Raw genomic sequence first — 17,677 nt, forward strand, 5'->3', positions numbered from 1 at the left:
TTCTGCCTGACGATGCAGGGGACACGGGTTCGTGCCCCGGTCCGGGAGGATCCCACGTGCCACAGAGCGGCTGGGCCCGTGAGCCATGGCCACTGAGCCTGCGCATCCAGAGCCTGTGCTTCGCAACGGGAGAGGCCACAACAGTGAGAGGCCCGCATACAGAAAAAAAAAAAAAAAAATGCAACTGTACATCCATGGTTTAAACTTTTTGAATATATGTTACTTTTCACAACTAAAACAATTTTTTTAAGTGCTCTGAGAACCAGATCAGGAAATCTTCTCTCAAGAAGATAAATTCATGGGCTGTTTTGTAAGGCCAAGGAATTTTTTAAGTGCATGAGGTGAACTATATGTATTGTGAAATACAATTCTCTATTTTATTTGGTAACAATAAAAATCACAATACTTCTTCATTTAGATTTTTAAAAGATAAATAAAAAACTAGTATCAGTTGGTATAGCTCAATCAATGGATTTGGACAATCTCAACCCACTGTTTCTGGATGAATGTTCTAATTGCCTGAACCATCCAATCTTGTTTACACATATTTGCATGGTTTACTCTTTATATTTTACAATATTTTTTTCCTGTGGTTTCCTTGGAGTTTTATTCCTTGGTAACTGTGTTCCAAAAAATGATGTCAAAATAAAAGCCTCCCTTTTGCTTCCCTGGTAAGCCCTCCATAGCTACTCCTTTCCAGTAGCCTCGATCTGGCTCTATCTGCTCTTGTTCCCCTTCTATACCATTGCTACCTCAGCCTTCACCTGTTTAAAATTGCTTTAAAAAGGTGGGCAGCAAGTCTTAGGACCCCAGGCTTGGGAAAAGGGACTCTGGCCAAAGAGAAGTTTCAGCACCACGGAGAGCGCCAGGATAGGGACGTGGATGGGAAGGGGGACTTTGCTCACCCTAACTTTCTAGCCCATGGCAAGGGGGCTGCGGTAAAACAAATGGCAATTAAATTTGTGTTTATTTTATGTGTAAATTATGTGTTTCCAAGACCAGCTCAGTTCCCATAAATCAGTTCCCATACAGCTAAGTCTTCAACGGCTGAATTCCCAGTATTCATCTAGCACTCAATAAATGTGAGTTAGCCCTCACACCACACAGTGATCATCCCACAGTTTGGAATACTCAGAAGAATTTTTCTAAAGAAGATTTACAGAGACCAATAAGCACATGAAAAGGTGCTTAACATCATTAGTCACTAGAGAAATGCAAATTAAAACTGCAGTGAGATACCACTTCACACCCACTAGGATGGCTATAATTGCAAATGAAACAAAACAAAGTGAAAAACATCAAGTGTTGGCAAGAATCTGGAGAAACTGAAACCCTCATTCATTGGTGGTGGGAATATAAAATGGTGCAGCTGCTATGGAAAACAGTTTAACACTTCCTCAAGAAGTTAAACAGAATTAACACAGCAATTCTACTCCTAGGTATCCACCCAAAAGAATTAAAAACAAGTCTTCTAACAAAAGCTTTTACGTAAATACAAGCAGCTCTATTCACAATAGCCAAAAAGTGGAAACAATCCAAATGCCCATCAATGGTTAAATGTATAGACAAAATACGGTATATGCATACAAAGGAATTTTATTCATCCATAGAAAGGAATGAAATACGTATACATGCTACAACATAGATTAACCTTGAAAACATGCTAAGTGAAAGAAGCGAGACACAAAAGACGAGATATCATATAATTCCATTTATATGAAATGTCCAGTATAAGAAAATTCATAGATTAGTGGTTGCCAGAGGCTGGAGGAAGAGTAACTGCTTAATGGGTTCAGGGTTTCCTTTTGAGGTGATGGACATGTTCTGGAACTAGATAGCAAAGATGGTTTCACACATTGTGAATGTATTTAATGCCACTGAATTGCACACTTTAAAATGATTAAAATATATTTTGTAGTTTATAAAATACATTTTGTATTTTATTTTATTTTGTATTTTATGTATACATGTATACATAAAATACAAAGTACATTGTAATGTATTTTGTTACAAAAAAAGAGAAATACATAAAATACTCAGAGGGGCCACTGGCTCCGGAATCCCTCAGAACCAGCATGAATCACTCCCGTGCCACCCCTCTCCTCCTGCAGCATCCCAGGGTCTTCCCTTTGATATTCTGGGCCACCTCTCCTACACCAGGAGCCTGATGATTGCTGCGCATGGTATCTCTCCTCCCGTCATCCAGGTGAGTGGACCAGGTGAGCGGGTAACTCAGCCTGCAAGACCCTATCTTCCCTTGTAGATACTGGCTGAACTATGAGATCCATCTGGTGGAGAAGAGTCTGACAGAGACAGTGAATATGGATTTTTTGAAGGCTCTTGTCAAGAACATCAACACCAACATCTCAGAAGACCTGCACTTCTCTCTGACCCCCTCTCAGGTGAAGGCTTCCCCCCATCCCCACTGGCTGGTCCTGGTCCTACTTTCCTCAGGCATATTTTTCTGAGAGTCATGGTCTGTGCTTGGTGCCCATCAACAGTTATCCTTCCCATGTCCCATTTAGTAGTTCTCTGCCACCTGGCTAATGGGTGCTGTGAGTTAATTGGTTGAGTGGATCCTGGTAATATATTACCCAGGGTGCTAGGATGAGACCTTCAGAAGATCACCGAATCGAGAGTCAGGATTCTAGCCCTGGACTTCCCACCACCTGATTAGGTGTCCTCCAGGAAATCCCCTCCCCTCTCTGGGCCCCTGAGTCCTCATCTGTAAAATGAGCTCGAAGGCTCCTCCAAAGTCTGAGGTTCCCTTGAACTCTTCCACCAGGGGACACATTAGAAACCAGGTAAAGGCACTTGTAGAGGTGCTGCAAAGGGTTAACGGGCAGACTCTGGGTTTACATAGGTCTGGATTCAAATCCCAGTTCCGCCCCTTACCAGCTATTGTGATATTGGGCAAATTACCTAACTTTTCTGAGCCTTGGTTTCCCCATCTGTAAAATGGGGATGGTATTGCCCACTTTCAAGGTTGTCAGAGGGAGCAAATGAAATAACTCACCGGGAATGCTTGGTGCAGCAAGGGCACAGCCTCACTTAAGGCATAAAGCTGAGGGTGGAAGTTTGGGCAGCAGGGAAGTGGTCTATCGTGGAGGGATTTTAGGTCTGCCTGGAGAAGGGGAGATGGAAGATGGACGGGACCTTTCTCAACCCTTTATCACGTCACCCCAGCAGCTGAGCCCTCTGCGTGGGGTAGGCACCGGCCTGTGAAATCAACCACATGTCCTTTTGACAAGGTTCTGGATTGGGAAGCAGAAAGTTGAGGCTCTCGGCTACAACACTTAGCGCCCCCTGTTCCAATGCCCATGGGATGCTTTTGAGGCAGGACCAGGTGGGACCAGGTTACAGTCCCAGGGGGAGCAATGAGGTCAGAGAATGAACAAAACACGCTTCGCAACTATCAGTAAAATTTAGTTTAATATTTTGACCATTCTTAGCTTTTACAAAATGTGTTGTTGTTGGGTGAGGGTGGGTATCACATTCAGTGTGAATTCTTGTGTCCTCCCTCTCGGCCCTTGCTGTCTCCCTTCCTGATGGCCTTACGCTTTCCATTTATCTCTGAGTTGGAAAATAGACACTGTCCCCATAGCCGTATGTCAGCACAACGGGGGTCAGGACCCTGGCCAAAAGCACCACAACTGACCCTCTCTAACACTTGCAAACTGACCTGTCCAGGTGTCGCCCCTTCACAGCCCACTTTCAACCTGATGGGTGGCCGCGCGGGCATCTTACTGGCTCCATTCTCCATATTGGGAAAACCGAGGCTCCACAAGGGCTGTGATTTGGCCAGGAGCTCACAGCCTGGACAGAGCAGGGCTAGGACCGTGCCCCCAGGTGTCCTGCCTCTCAGAGCTGTCCTCGGTCCTCAGTGCTGCCCCACCACCCAGCATGCCTGTTTCTCCTTCCACCTGGGGGAGGTGTGGGCAGGACCTGTGTTGGGGGCTGGGCTCCTCAGGGAAAGACAGAGCGGCTGGGTCTGTGGTTGCAGATTCCGAAGCAGGTGACAGAGGACGAGCACCGGCACACTGACAGAGTCCGGCTGCCCAGGAGCCTTTTTGGATCCTTGCAGGGCAGCAGGCCAATGGTTCGGTTGGCCATAACCATCCTGGATATTGGTTCAGGGAATGTCTTCAAGGTGAGGAGAGGCTCAGGGTGGCTGAGGTTCCATGCTTGGTTAAGCATGCTTGCCCTCTCTGGAGTCTTTGCTGAGGGGCCCGATGGGGATGGAGGAGGTGAGGAGCCTCTGGAGGGTGCCTAAAGCAGCCGAGGCCATCCCAGACCCCCGTCTCTAGGGTCTGTGGACTGCGGGCTCACGCCGGTTATTCACGCTCCGCTGTTTGGACTGCCCACACCTGTGCCCTTGGACTCCTGTGTGTGTATCCCGAGTGTGTTCATGACCCCTGTGTGGCCTCGTGCACGCACAAACATGTATCTCCTTCCTTATTCCTGGTGCGCACGTAATCACGTGTGCTGGTGTGACCATGTTCACATGAGCAAGTGTACCCAGGCCCTTGCAAATTTGTACCAGGCGTGTCCCCAGAGGTGTGTCTCCACTCCCATGGGGACATGTGTATCCCTGAGTGCTGATGTGGGCAGGTGCGCCCCACCTGTAGGCACCACTGCCCTCCGTTTCCCGGCTGATCTTCCTTCTAAGCCTGCACTCCAGTTAAGAGGGCGGAGGAGGCCTGGAGACCAGCAATGGAGAGCCATCAGGTACACGGCTTTGCAGCCGTTTGGCCTGGAGGGTAGGGCCCGCCCTGGCCCAGCTGGAGCAGACTACAGAGAGCAGCAGAAAGAAGGTCGCCCATGACTCCCTGCCCCCTGTTCCCCCGGCCCCAGACTTTGCCCTCCAGGCAAGGGCCACAAGCCCTAGAGGCTCCCAGGAGCCCTGAGAAGGGCTGGGTTGGGGCAGCCGCTCGTGCAGCCTGGCCTCACCCGTGTCCCTCCACAGGGCCCTCGGCTCAGCCTAGAGGATGGCAGCAGCGTGTTGAACAATCGCGTGGTGGGCTTGAGTTTGGGTCATATAAACGTCACCGGCCTGGCTGAGCCTTTGGAGATCACCTTCTCCCACCAGCACCAGCCTCCTGTAAGTCCCCCACCCTGGCCTGGCAGCTCCTGAGGGGCAGACATGTGGGTGGGCACCCCTGGGCATAGGGGCAGACACACACGGACTCTGCACACCCCACGCTCCCACATCCACCTGGGTTTACATAGGTCTGGATTCAAATCCAGACACACAATTGTGCCCAGGGACACACGCCCACCCTGTGCACGCATGTCTCCACATGCCTCCCCGACACCCTCCGCTCCTGTGCTCACAGAGATGCCCAGGGGACCTGGCAAACACACGTGCACGCGCACGGCTGCCCACACACACGCTCCCCTAAAGGCACGTGCCTGCAGACATGCGCCCCTGCCAGCCACAGCCCCGCACCTCTTCACACCCCCGACGCGCTGACCCAGGATACATCAAACGCTTCGCGTTCGTGTGTGACCACAGGCTGAGACTTGCTTCTACCTAATGCGTGCCTGTGCTGAGACCCAGAGCACACTGTCTTCTCCCCCTCCCCGTCCTACCCTCCTCTCCCCTCTCCCAACTTCCCCTGCCTCGCCCCGACTCCCAACCTCTGGTTTCAGAACATGACCCTCAGCTGTGTATTCTGGGACGTGACTAAAGGTAGGGCCTGGAGGATCTTCCCTGGGTAAGATGGGCAGAGGGTAAGGGCTCCTTAGGGGACAGGACTCCAACCGCAGGGCCCCTCCCCTCTTTCTTTCCTCTCTTTCCCTGCCTTCCCCTCCCCTCTGCTTCCCTATATTCCCGGCCCCTCCCCTAGGCTCCCTCTCCTCCCCAGGGTCGTCAGGAGACTGGGCTTCCAAGGGCTGCTCCACAGACGTCGGAGTCAATAGGACCATCTGCCGCTGTGACCACCTGACCTTCTTCGCCTTGCTGCTGGTAATGGCGCGCCACCCCGCCCCCCGCCATCCTAGCAATTCTGGAAGTGCCAAGGCTCCCGGCCCAGGGAGGAGGCTGCCTGGCCTGGTCTCCAACTGATAGGATTCTTATTTGGGGGATCGTCCACAGAGGCCGATCTTGGACCAAGTCACCGTAAAGACCCTCACACGCATTTCCCAGGCTGGCTGCGGAACCTCCATGATCTTCCTGGCCTTCACCATTGTCCTCTACGCTTTCCTGAGGTGGGTCACCCCATCCCCACCCCACATCTCCCTCCTGCCCTCAAGGGCGGCAGCAGGGCAGGGTAGAAACCAGCAGGGTAGTGTTAGTCATGCAGCACTATACTGATATTTTCTCCAAACCTCCGTTTCCTCACCTATAAAATGGGATTGGAGGTTGAAATGAGTCTGGCTATTTCAGTTACAAGTGGCAGAAGCTCAACTCAGATTGGCTTAAACATAATAGGTAATGTGTGGTTCACAGAACTGAAAAGCCCAAGGTGAGCTCACTTCAGGTGATGTTGGATCCAGGGGCTCAAAAGATGTCCCCAGGACTTGGTGTCCCTCTGATTCTCAAAACTTTGCTTTCTCCTTTGTCAGTCATGTCAGGCAACTTCTCCATACTCAGGGGCCTTGGGGAGCCCCAGGCTTGCATCATAGCTTCTTAGCTGCCTGGACAGCTAATATTCTAAACTAAGGCCCAGAATTGAAGTTTCTAAAAAAACTTTATTGGACTTCTCTGATGGCACAGTGGTTAGGAATCCGCCTGCCAACGCAGGGGACACGGGTTCGAGCCCTGGTCCGGGAGGATCCCACATGCCGCGGAGCAACTAAGCCCGTGCGCCACAACTACTGAGCCTGCACTCTAGAGCCCAAGAGCCACAACTACTGAGCCCTCATGCCACAACTACTGTAGCCCGCGCACCTAGAGCCCATGCTCCGTAACAAGAGAAGCCACCTCAATGAGAAGCCTGCACACCACAACGAAGAGTAGCCCCTGCTCGCTGCAACTAGAGAAAGCCCACGCGCAGCAACAAAGACCCAATGCAGCCAAAAGTAAAAATACATAAATAAATAAATTTAAAAAATTTTATTTTGAAATAATTATAGGCTAACAGGAGCTTGCAAAAATAGTACCTAGAGTCCCATGGTTCCTTCATCCAGCTTTCCTCAGTGATGACATTTTCTATAACTGTAGTACAATATAAAACCAGGAGATTGACATTGGTACAGCACTGCTAACAAGACTACAGAGCTCATTCAGTTTTCACCATTTTCCACATGCACTCAATTGTGTGTGTGTGCGCATGTCCACACACGCACACAGGACTGGCTATATCATTTGTAGGGCCCAGTCCAAAATGAAAATATGTAGCCCGTTGCTCAAAAATTATTAAGAATTTCAAGATGGTGACAGCAGAGCATTAAAACGAGCATAGGGCCCTTCTGAGTGCAGGGACCTGCAGAGGTCATACACCAAGGAAGCTGACCCTGTGCATGTCCTGTGTGTGTGTGTGTATATATGTCTATGCAGTTTTATCCCATGTATACCAGAGTTGAGTTATACTGGTCTAACTTAGACCATGTGCCCATGACTGAACACGCCACTGTGGTGAAAGGATGAATTACACTGATTGGTCAGGCCACCCTAGTGCCTGCTCTTGGGTTTGAGAGTGCATGGCTGAGAGTGGGGAAGGGTGCTCCCAAGGGAAACCTGGGGCTGTTTCTGGAAGAAGGAGGAGCAGAAACATCAGAGGCTACTGCAGCCTGTGCCCAGACCCCGGCCATGGCGGAGGGAGCCACAGGAACTGCCAGCCTCAAGAAGCCTGTGGGAGCAGCCCCACGGCTGGCCTCCCGACCCACGACGGGCCTGGAGCAGCCCTTGGTCTCCTGACTCCCGGTCTGGGGCCCTCCCACTGCCTTCCTGCACATGCTGGCACTGTCTGGCCCTGGGCTGAGGCCCCCACCAGCCCCGCCCACTCCATCTCGGACCGAACCGTGAGTGTAAGTGGTGCCGGCCCTGCCCGCATCCCCCGAGCCCTGGCCGAATACAAGCTGAGCATGACTTGCCAGCTGGCTGCACTGCTGGACCCTGTGAGACGGGCTCGGAGCACCAGGAGGAGCCGTCAACCTCTCCCAGGGGCGGGGCCTGGCATCTCAGGTGAGGTGGACATTATCCCTCACGCCCGCTCCAGGCAGCCCTGAGCTCCCACCCCTCCAGTGAGAGTCCTTCGGGAGCTGATTTGCTAGGAATTCGCAGTGGGAACTCCACAGAGGGGGAAGTGAGCCCTGGGAAGAAGCCCTGGACTGGGAGTCTGGAGCCCCTGCCCTGTGCTGTGACTCTGAGTCCCTGTTCCTCTCTGAGCCTCCCCCTCCCTACTAAGTTCTAGGCTTCATACATCCATGCCCTGTCTGCCCACTCACTCAACCAATGCAGGGCTTCCTCCTGCTTATTGTGTTAGGCCCCAGGTCAAAGCCTGGGGAGAGACGGAAATAAGGGGTGGGTGGAGAGTTACGCTGCGCCCACTCCTGGGAAACTTCCAAATAAGCCTGGGATAAGTGACGTTCAGAGACAGCCTTCCCAGAAAGAAACACCCAAGGGGGATTTTGAAGGTGAAGCAGGGAACGGCATTGAGAGCAGAGGGAAGAGTGTGGGCAAGTCCGGGAGGCGTAGAGAAGCAGAACGCATTTAGGGAATTGCCAATTAGGTAGTTTGGCTCAAGCGTGGAGTCAAGGGATGAAGCCAACAGGATCCAGAATCCACAGGGCCCTACGGGTCGTGAGAGGGCTCGTGGACTTGAACTGGAATGTTCTCACACGCTGGTTGCTGGCAGGGATGGAACAGAGGTGATCGGACGGAGAGGCCTGGGTGCCCCCTTGCAGCCTCTCACTGGCCCTTCTCGCCCCAGGTTTTCCCGGCAGAAGTTGAACTCCGAAGACGTCCCCAAGATCCACGTGGCCTTGAGCGTCAGCTTATTTCTCCTGAATCTGGCCTTCTTCATCAATGTGGGGTACGGCCTGAAGGGGTCCGATGCTGCCTGTTGGGCCCGGGGGGCCGTCTTCCACTACTTCCTGCTCTGTGCCTTCACCTGGATGGGCCTGGAAGCCTTCCACCTCTACCTGCTCGTCATCAAGGTCTTTAACACCTACTTCGGGCACTACTTCCTGAAGCTGAGCCTCGTGGGCTGGGGTAGGTGCCGCTTGGCCGGGCAGAGGGGATGGCTGACTCTGGAAGACGCAGCAAGGGGACCAGCCTGGGGCGAGGGAGGGGCAGCTCCCTCTCTGATTGGCTCAGAGCTCGAGGGATGGACAGCTGGAGGGGGATTTGGAGGAGGACGTGCCAAGGGAGCCCCAGCAATGCCATACCTCCTCCTCCCCTTGCCCCCAGGCCTGCCTGCCCTAATAGTCATCGGCACTGGGAGCGCCAACAGCTATGGCCCCTACGCCATCCGTGACAAGAAGAACACCACCACGCTGGAGCTGTGAGTGCTGGCTGTGGAAGCTGTGGTGGCCTCAGGGTCCTGGGGGCCAGAAGGAGGTGGAGGTGGGGAGAGGAGGGAATCCTGGGAAGAGAGACGAGTAAGTCAAAGCAAAGGATCCTCAGATCCAGCTAGCGCACGGCCTGCAGGGGTAAACTGAGGCCCAGAGAGAGCAAGTACAATGAGAGAGGGGGTGAGAAGGAGAGAGAACCGGACCAGGAGGCAGGATGCCTTGCTCTAGCCTGGGTCACCACAGCCTATATAGCACCTTTGGGCAAATTTTAAAAGGTACCCCCCCCATCCCTCTGACCTGCCATGCCAGGTGCTCAGCCTGGTGAGTGGAGGGTGAGTTGGATCTCAGCCCCCACCTGCCCCCCAGCCAGGTGCCCTTGTGCAGGGCACAACCTGCCCAATATTTGCAGCAGCCCTGATTCCACCCAGACTCTGTCTCTGAGTAGCTGTGTGACCTTGGGCAAGCCTGTCCCCTTCCAGAGCCTCGGTCTCCTCATCTGTACAATGGGGGACTGATCCACAGGCTCTTTTGGGCTTTCACTCCTGCAGTGCAGGGAACAGGGGAGCTGAGCTGAGCCTCTCCCAGGGTACCTGCCTGAGGCCCATGGTTCTGTGCTAAGAAGAGCTGGTGGGGCCTTGGTCCTGTCCCCAGGGCCTCAAATGCAGGGTCCCAGGGGCCAGGCAGGGAACATAAGTACACGCAGCGGCCTGGGTGGGCGCAGCGACAGACTGGCAATCACGTGCCAGTCTAATGGGCAGCTGACTACTGTCCCTCCGGAGGGCATCCACAGAGCTGCCAGCTGTATGGTTTTACAAGAGAAGCAGAAATCTGGATGTTTCAGGAATTCCCTGGCGGTCCAGTGGTTAGGACTTGGTGCTTTCACTGCCAGGGCCTGGGTTCAATCCCTGTTCAGGGAATTAAGATTCCACACGCTGTGTGGCGTGGCCAAAAAAAAAAAAAATTTGGATGTTTATGCCAAACATTTCACTTTTAAAAGGTGGTCATTAATTCAATTTTTTTTTTCTCACAACATAATGTGGGGTGAACGAAACATGTCTTTGGGACAGAACTGGCCTTTTACACTCACTGGTCTAAAGAGACAGCAGCCTGGAGCCTCGTGACAGCCCCTCCCCCGGGAGAGTGGGGAATGGATGGGTGGAGATGGGAGAAGGCATCTTTTTGGTCAGAGAAGATCTGGCAGGGAGACAGCCCAGGGCTTGCTCTCAGGAGACTTCCTCTGGTCCTAACGGCCATCCGCCTCCTCCAGGTGCTGGTTCTGTGAGAAAACTGCCACCTCTGCGCTCTACGCCACTGTCCACGGCTATTTCCTCATCACCTTCCTCTTCAGCGCCGTGGTCCTGGGCCTGGTGGCCTTGAAGATCTTCACTCTGTCGAGTGCCACAGCGGGCAAGGAGAAGCGGCAGCACTGGAAGGGGGTCCTCACCCTGCTGGGCCTCTCGAGCCTGGTGGGCGTGAGCTGGGGGCTGGCCATCCTCACACCCCTAGGCCTGTCCACCACCTACGTCTTTGCACTGTTCACATCTCTGCAAGGTGAGGCTCCTGGGCCAGGGAGGTGACGAGCTGCCTCGCCTGCACCAGGGGGTGTTGGGGGGCTTTGGGGGGAGGGGGTAGATGGCAAGAAACAGGATTCTACTCAGGCTCGCTCAAGTCCAGGGCACTGATTTTAAATATCCAAGGCTCTCCCAAGGACCCCAGGGCAGGAAGGCTGGCTGACCTCACGGGAGCTGGTAGCAGGGTCAGGAAAAGCCACCCAAACCAAAGCAGATACTTTCCCATCTTTTTCTCTGGAGTCACACGTAGTCTCTCACCTTCTCTCTGTGGAAGCTTCTTCATTCTTCTCTCCACTGGCCCATTCCTACCCATGGCCCCCAACTGGCTGCCCAATATGGCCCCCTCATCCCTATGTGACCTTCCAAGTCTAGTGACCATGGTCTGCTTCAGTCTCTTTCATGTTCTTAGGAGAGTCAAGGATCTGACTGGGCCATCTTGGGTCAGGTGTCCATGTCTGGTCCAATCATCTGTGACCAGGAGGGCAGGATCATGTAATGTGAAGGCGATGTGACACGAACAGAATTTCTAAGGGGCTGTGAAGGCAGGAAGCAAATGGTTAGTGGAGGAAATGCTTGCTACGTCTGCTCCCTGCTCCCGCGGGGTTCTTTCTCTGATACCCAGCAAAGGGGCAGGCACCCAGGGTGCATGTGGGACACGGTTTCCCCACCCGCACCTGTCCTCTTTGTTCCTCATACCTCTGTTTCATACACGCAACTTAAAGAAGCATCACAGCCTGACTGTGAAGAGAGGAATGACAAGGAGTTACTAGGAACCGAGGGGTCCTAGATCCAGCAGGTGCAAGCCCACAACAACAGGGCTGGCTCCCAGTGCCTCACAAGACTACATGGCACCATGGTTGGCAGCACTTGGGGACAAGCAGACCGGGGTTCAAATCCCACCTCCACTCACCACCCCAGCAAGTCACTCAGCTCCTCTGATCCAGTCACCTGTACAGCTGGGATAATTCCAGTACTTTTCTTGCCAGATTTCATGATGAATAACTGAGATAATGTGTGTGTGTAATACAGGAGGCCTTCAATATGTGGGAACTATGTTAACAACAACAGAAGTCGTTATTATTAGGCCACCGGAGACTGTCCCCAGATGAAGAATTATGAGTCCACCTCTGAAAATTCCCAGGGGTTACGGCTTGGAGAGGGATGCACCTTGAAACTGTGGATTATGTCATTATCCTTTCTGAGGTTACCCATCATAGTTAAGTCTGAACACTTCACCGCACTGAGTTATTTCAACTGAGTGTAACTCAGTATTTCTCTCTTCTTCCCAAACAGAGCCCTCAGCCCACTTTAACTGCCCTTGAACTCTTCTCAATATTTTTTATTGTTGTGTAGGGTTTTAGTTCTACATTTCTTTTAAAGAAACACAAAGATTTTTACTTTTCTATCAATTTCTGTACTTACTACAATTTTCATACCTCACATCTTCCCTTTTCTTCTTGCTGAAGCACATCCTGCAATAATCCTCTATAAGAGGGGCAGTGGTAGTTGTCTTGCATGTCTGAAAATTCCTTCATTTCGGTCTTTCTTTTATGAGATAGCTGTGTGTATAGATTTTATTTCGAGGACTCTGGATTTCATTCTCAAGTTATCTATTTGGTTCTTTTTCAGGAGTAGGTTTCATTTTTTGTCTGATTTTTCTATACATTCTTGAACTTTTACAGTGGAGCGATTCCTCCTCTGAGTGGCCGCCAGCCCAGGCCCCACCCCAGGCTCACTGAGGCCCTCTCCTCCCTGACAGGTGTCTTCATCTTCTGCTGGTTTGTTGTTCTCTACTTCCCAAGACAGAGCACCGTGACCTCGTCTTCCGGCACTGCCCGGGCTGACCAGACCCTCACCGTGTCTCATGAATAGCGGGCTGCCGTGTGGCCAGGCTGGGGCTGGCCTGCACTCTGGACTCAGCTCTGATTTGCTGAGTGACCTTGGTGGGAGGGAAGAGGTGCTCCCTGCTTCCTTCTGGGCCTCAGCGCCCTTCTCTGTACAATAGGACTGGGGAGCAAGGGGATGGGAACCAGGTTGGACCATGTGGCCTCAAAGGTCTTATCCAGATACACCTATGGGTCTGAGAGTTCACAGATCCAGGATGGCAGGAGTCTCAAATCCCTGTAATCCTAAGACCCTGCCGGCACGCCCACCCCCTGCCTTCCGAGCAAAGCGGCCTTCTGGTCTCAGGAAGGGCCTGAGCCCAAATAAGGAAGTCTGTCATTGGCCTCTTGAAGGAGCCCCCAGCCGCTCCCCTCCCTTCCTTCCCCTTGTCACTGCCCTCCCACAACTCTACCCTCTGGCCGGGCACCTGGGGGGCCCACAGGGCCACCATCCCCTCAGGCACTGGGGCAGTTGTGGACTGGAGGTTTGTTGCCTGGTGGGGGGGGGGGAGTGGGGTTTGGTCCTCGCACCCAGGCTGCCCCTGGTCTCAGCCACTCACCAGGGCCCATCCTCATGGAAGACCCCCTACCGTTCAGGGGGCTGCCAGCCCTCCAAGTGTTGGGGACACCGAATATCAAAGAATGCCACTTACTCAGTAGGTGGGATACGTCAAGCAAGCCCCCGTTCCCCACTCTGGCCTGCCCCTGTCTCGGGTCGAGGGGGTGGGAGGGGACGGGAGGGCGGGGCGGGGCGCTGCACCTCTGAGGCCTGAGGAGCCAGGGCCGGGGGCAGGGGGTGTGGGCTGAGCAGAGACAGGGTGGGCATTTCTTCTGAAGTCTGAGCTCCTATAGAGCAGGCGGGCACTTTGACAGCTTTGCTCGCTCACCGGTTCAGCCCAGCCCCAGCCTGGCACGTTTGGCAGGCCCTGAATAAATATTAGTTGGCCCTCGATGGAGGTGTGAGTTTGGCACCAGCCTGACAGGGCCCTGAGCCAGGGGAGTGCCTCAGGCCAGACCCAGCTGGGTTTGTCACTTCCAGTGGCTGGGCTTGATTTCGAAACCACTGGTTTCCTCAGTAGGAAGCAAAAAAGAGGCAGTGACAGTAGAGACAGAGGTAGGGATACAGAGATAGAGAGATGGAGAGAGAGAGAGAGAGAGAGAGAGAGAGAGAGAGAGAGAGAGAAAGAATTAACAGATGAACTGCCACAAAGAAAGAAAACAAAAGGAGAGAGACGGACAGATGCAGAGACACTGGCCCCCTGGCCTGGCCCAACCAGGAGGGCTGGGCACTGGTATCCGTCCCTGTCACCTTACAGCCACTGCACACTTCAGCCCTAACTTACTACTGGGACAGCTCACCCTCCCTCCCCAAACCCCACCCTTCCCAGTGTGCTTTGCAGACGGTCAAGCACCTTCTACAGGTGAGAAGCCTGCCTCTTCCCCCCAGATGCCCTGGACTGGATTCCCCTTCTCCCTCCTCCCACCCAGCAAACAGATGAAAGAAAGGAGGCCCGGGACCCTTGGTTTATGCAAGTCACTGTGCTCCTGGAAGGGAAATCTTGCGACAGTTGAGCCACATTATCAGTTTTTGTGGGCAGACTTGGTGGGTTTCGGGCTTATCTTCACAAACAGCCGTTTCTCACACTGAAGGTCTCAGCAACCTTACCCCAAAGTCTCAGGGTTACTAACCTGTCCTCAGAAAGAACACTGATCCAGTGTCTGACAGGCCTGGGTTCAAATCCTAGCTCTGCTGCTTAGGGCCTGTGTGACCCTGGGCCTGTCACCGCACCTCTCTGAACCTCAGTTTCACCCTGTGTAAGATGGGGCTCATTGAGTCCTTGCCTTGTCCTGAGAGCATTAAGTGAGGTGACAAAAGTAAAGTGCCCAGCACTAAGTCAGCAGGAGTTAGTTTGCTCCCTGAGAACCCCCCTTGGCTTAAAGAAAACCTGGGTGTAAAGCAGATTGTGAGCTTCTGCAACCTGTTTGTAAACTGGGAGGGTGTGAAGTTTAAAGCTCCCTTCCGGATTCCTCGTACAGCTCTGCCAAGTGGACCAGCCCTGGGTGGGGAGGATGAAATGGAGGCCGAGAGAGGCCCAGGGACCCACCCAAGACCACCCTGCAAGCTGGGCCAACAGTAGAGCTGGGGTCTCCATGGGTTTAAGAATTATCACCTCATTCCTGACCCCCGAGTCTCAAGGGAAATCCTGGGTGGTGGCTTTTTCTTTCTTCTTCCTTGCTTCCTCATTAAGACGTACTCAGTGGGATGTGCGACCAACAGAACAACAAGCGCCGGATGGGCTGCGTTTCCAGGTGCAGATGCGGAGGGCAGACGGGGAGCGTAGCTAATAGTACAGATGTCCTTTTCTCTGCCTGGCTCTCCACCCCAGGGCCAGGCAGGGGCAGAGGGGCTGGGGTCCCTCATTGCCTGAAGTCACTGCAAAAGTGGCTCCAAGTGCCAAGTGGAGCGCGTGCTCAGGCCAGGGAGGGCTGTGGCAAAAATACATCCCAAGGTCCAGCGTGGATAGACAGGGTTCCCCTGCCACTGAAGCATCACAAGAGCAACCTGGGAGGTGGATAGCACCATGGTTACGAGCATGGACTCTGAGGTCAGCCTGCCTGGTCCAGATTCTTTGCCTTGGACCAATTCCCCACTTACTGCATCTGTAAAGCAGGGATGGCAGTAGCTGCCCAACAGGGCTGATGATTAAATGAGATACTGGCTAAGACGGCTGCCCACCTGGCTCAGCGTGAATGTGACTAAGCCAGAGCTTGGCCTTGGCTGACACTTTATCAGGCTCTGGGTTGCAGTGGTCATCTGTGTGCTGCAGGAAGAGTGTCCCCTCACCGTGGTTCCCTGCCTGGTTCTCTCTGTTCTGCCTCAATTTCTTCATTCCTAGTATTTTTTCCATTACAATCTAACAAATAGACAGGAAATAAGAAGACCTATTTGCTCTGTGCTTTCAGAGAGGTAACAATAACAAAAGATAAGAGTTCTTCACAATTTGATCTATGAATAAAATGTGATTCCAGTAAAGATTCTAAATGATATTTTTAGACTTTCTAAAACTTATTCTAAAATTTATATTAAGGCATATAGTCCTCAAATAGCTAAGTCATCCTTAATGAAAGAGGACATAGAAAGAAGAACTGACCTGCAGATATAAAGATTTTACAAGGCCATAGTGATAAATTCACCATGGGGTCTGTGCAGGGATAGGCATGAAGACCAGTGGAACAGAACAGAGGGCTCAGTGGCAGACTCGTGTGCACCTGGGGGATTTAATACACGACAAGAGTGACATCACAAAGAACTGACGAATGGTCTGATGGTGGTATTGGAAAATTAGCTCATTGTATGGGGAAAAATAAAACAAAATCCTTACTTAACCCCTCCTACAGAGATGGGTTCCAGGCAGAGTAAAGGTCTAAATGGGATGGCAAAATTATAAAGTTAACATAGGAAAATATTTTTGTGACTTAAGTGCAAGGAAGGATTTCTCAAACAAAAATTCATAAGCACAAAACATCAAACCCAAACCTGATAAATTTAATTACATCAAAATTAAGGTTTTCTGTTTAATGAAGGTCACCATGGGAGATGTTAGAAGACATGTGACAGAATGGGGGGAGGTATTTGCAGCATCTGGAACCAGGGATTAACATCTGGAAGTCCTGCAATCCAAACAAGATACTTCCCCAATAAAGAAAAATGGTCTGAGGTTTTAAAAGACAATTTCAGAGGAGGAAACGCCTAAAACTAACACATTAGCACATGAAGACACATTTAAAATCATTAGTAATCAGAGAGAGGCATGTTAAATTACAGCGAGATCTCATTGTACCTCTATGAAACTGGCAAACATAAGGAAGGGAGAGAATATCAGCTGCTGGTGGGGTCAAGGGTACCAGGCTCCCCCGTGCATTGTGGGAGGTGGGGAGAGTGTAGGTTTCGCTGCCTGGAGAAAAGTGAGGTGCCGCTGCTGAGCCAACCATCCCGCTCCTGGTTATTTACCCCAGAGAAACATTTACTGGTCTAGAAAGGACTCCACCGATGACATGTGTTGCATTACCTGTGGATAATGGAAGTTGATGGCAAAGCAGGGTGTCCACTGCTGGGAGAGTAGAGAGGTAATTATTGTGTGTCCATGGACACACAGCAACTGGGGTGGATCTTAAACACACAGTTCTTAGTGAAAATGTAAGAAATAGAGATATTAATACAATATCATTAACACAAATTAAGAACACAAGGAGTATGCCAAAGAATGCTCATTTGGGGGGGGAGCGCATCAGAATGATGTCTATGTGGGCAGGGAATGGGAGTGGGTAAAGGGGAATAAATCACTTTACAAAGGAAATTAGGTGTTGCATGGGAAAAAAGGGGCAATGAGGCCTGTGCTCCATTCCACCAGCCTAACATATCACATTTGCCTTTTCCTCCTCCCTTCCTGGCCTCATCCCAGGTGAATTCCCCACAGAGGTAATCCCAGGGTGAAATCCAGGACTGATGTCCACATGTCTTCTCTGGGGATTTCCCTTGGTCTAATTTATCCTTCACACTTTATTTTTCATGACTACGTAATGTTCCAGCCAGAAGAAAAAATTATTCTTTATTATTGAGAATGAGGTGATTCCTACATTTTCATCAATAACAGCAACTATATAACCTTGTCAGGACACCTGCAGTATTTCTCTGGACCCCGCTGCCCACTACAAGGCAGCATTACAAGTTTTGTGGGCCCTTTCCTTTAAAAACAGAACAGA

The 17,677-nt window shown here is 51.8% G+C and overlaps 1 protein-coding gene across 9 annotated transcripts in view; it reads left to right on the forward strand.

The window, feature by feature from the left end:
* The window catches only part of ADGRG3 (adhesion G protein-coupled receptor G3), a 34,998-nt gene that overhangs the window by 14,164 nt on the left and 3,157 nt on the right, over positions 1-17,677 (forward strand). For 3 of the 9 annotated variants that reach the window (XM_060131793.1, XM_060131792.1, XM_060131788.1), the window contains 10 exons: positions 2,264-2,402; positions 4,004-4,150; positions 4,967-5,101; positions 5,653-5,692; positions 5,850-5,968; positions 6,098-6,210; positions 8,877-9,157; positions 9,356-9,449; positions 10,727-11,010; positions 12,790-13,659. In XM_060131793.1, the coding sequence (XP_059987776.1) occupies positions 2,264-2,402; positions 4,004-4,150; positions 4,967-5,101; positions 5,653-5,692; positions 5,850-5,968; positions 6,098-6,210; positions 8,877-9,157; positions 9,356-9,449; positions 10,727-11,010; positions 12,790-12,902 (1,465 nt within the window). In that variant the 3' untranslated portion in view covers positions 12,903-13,659. Of the gene's footprint in view, positions 1-2,111; positions 2,403-4,003; positions 4,151-4,966; positions 5,102-5,652; positions 5,693-5,849; positions 5,969-6,097; positions 6,211-8,876; positions 9,158-9,355; positions 9,450-10,726; positions 11,011-11,752; positions 12,424-12,712; positions 13,660-17,677 lie in introns of those variants that run through there. The other 6 variants (XM_060131791.1, XM_060131794.1, XM_060131795.1 and 3 more) reach the window with 5 other exon arrangements.

Source organism: Lagenorhynchus albirostris, chromosome 19 (genome assembly GCF_949774975.1).
Source record: "Lagenorhynchus albirostris chromosome 19, mLagAlb1.1, whole genome shotgun sequence".
NCBI classification, from domain to species: Eukaryota; Metazoa; Chordata; class Mammalia; order Artiodactyla; family Delphinidae; genus Lagenorhynchus; species Lagenorhynchus albirostris.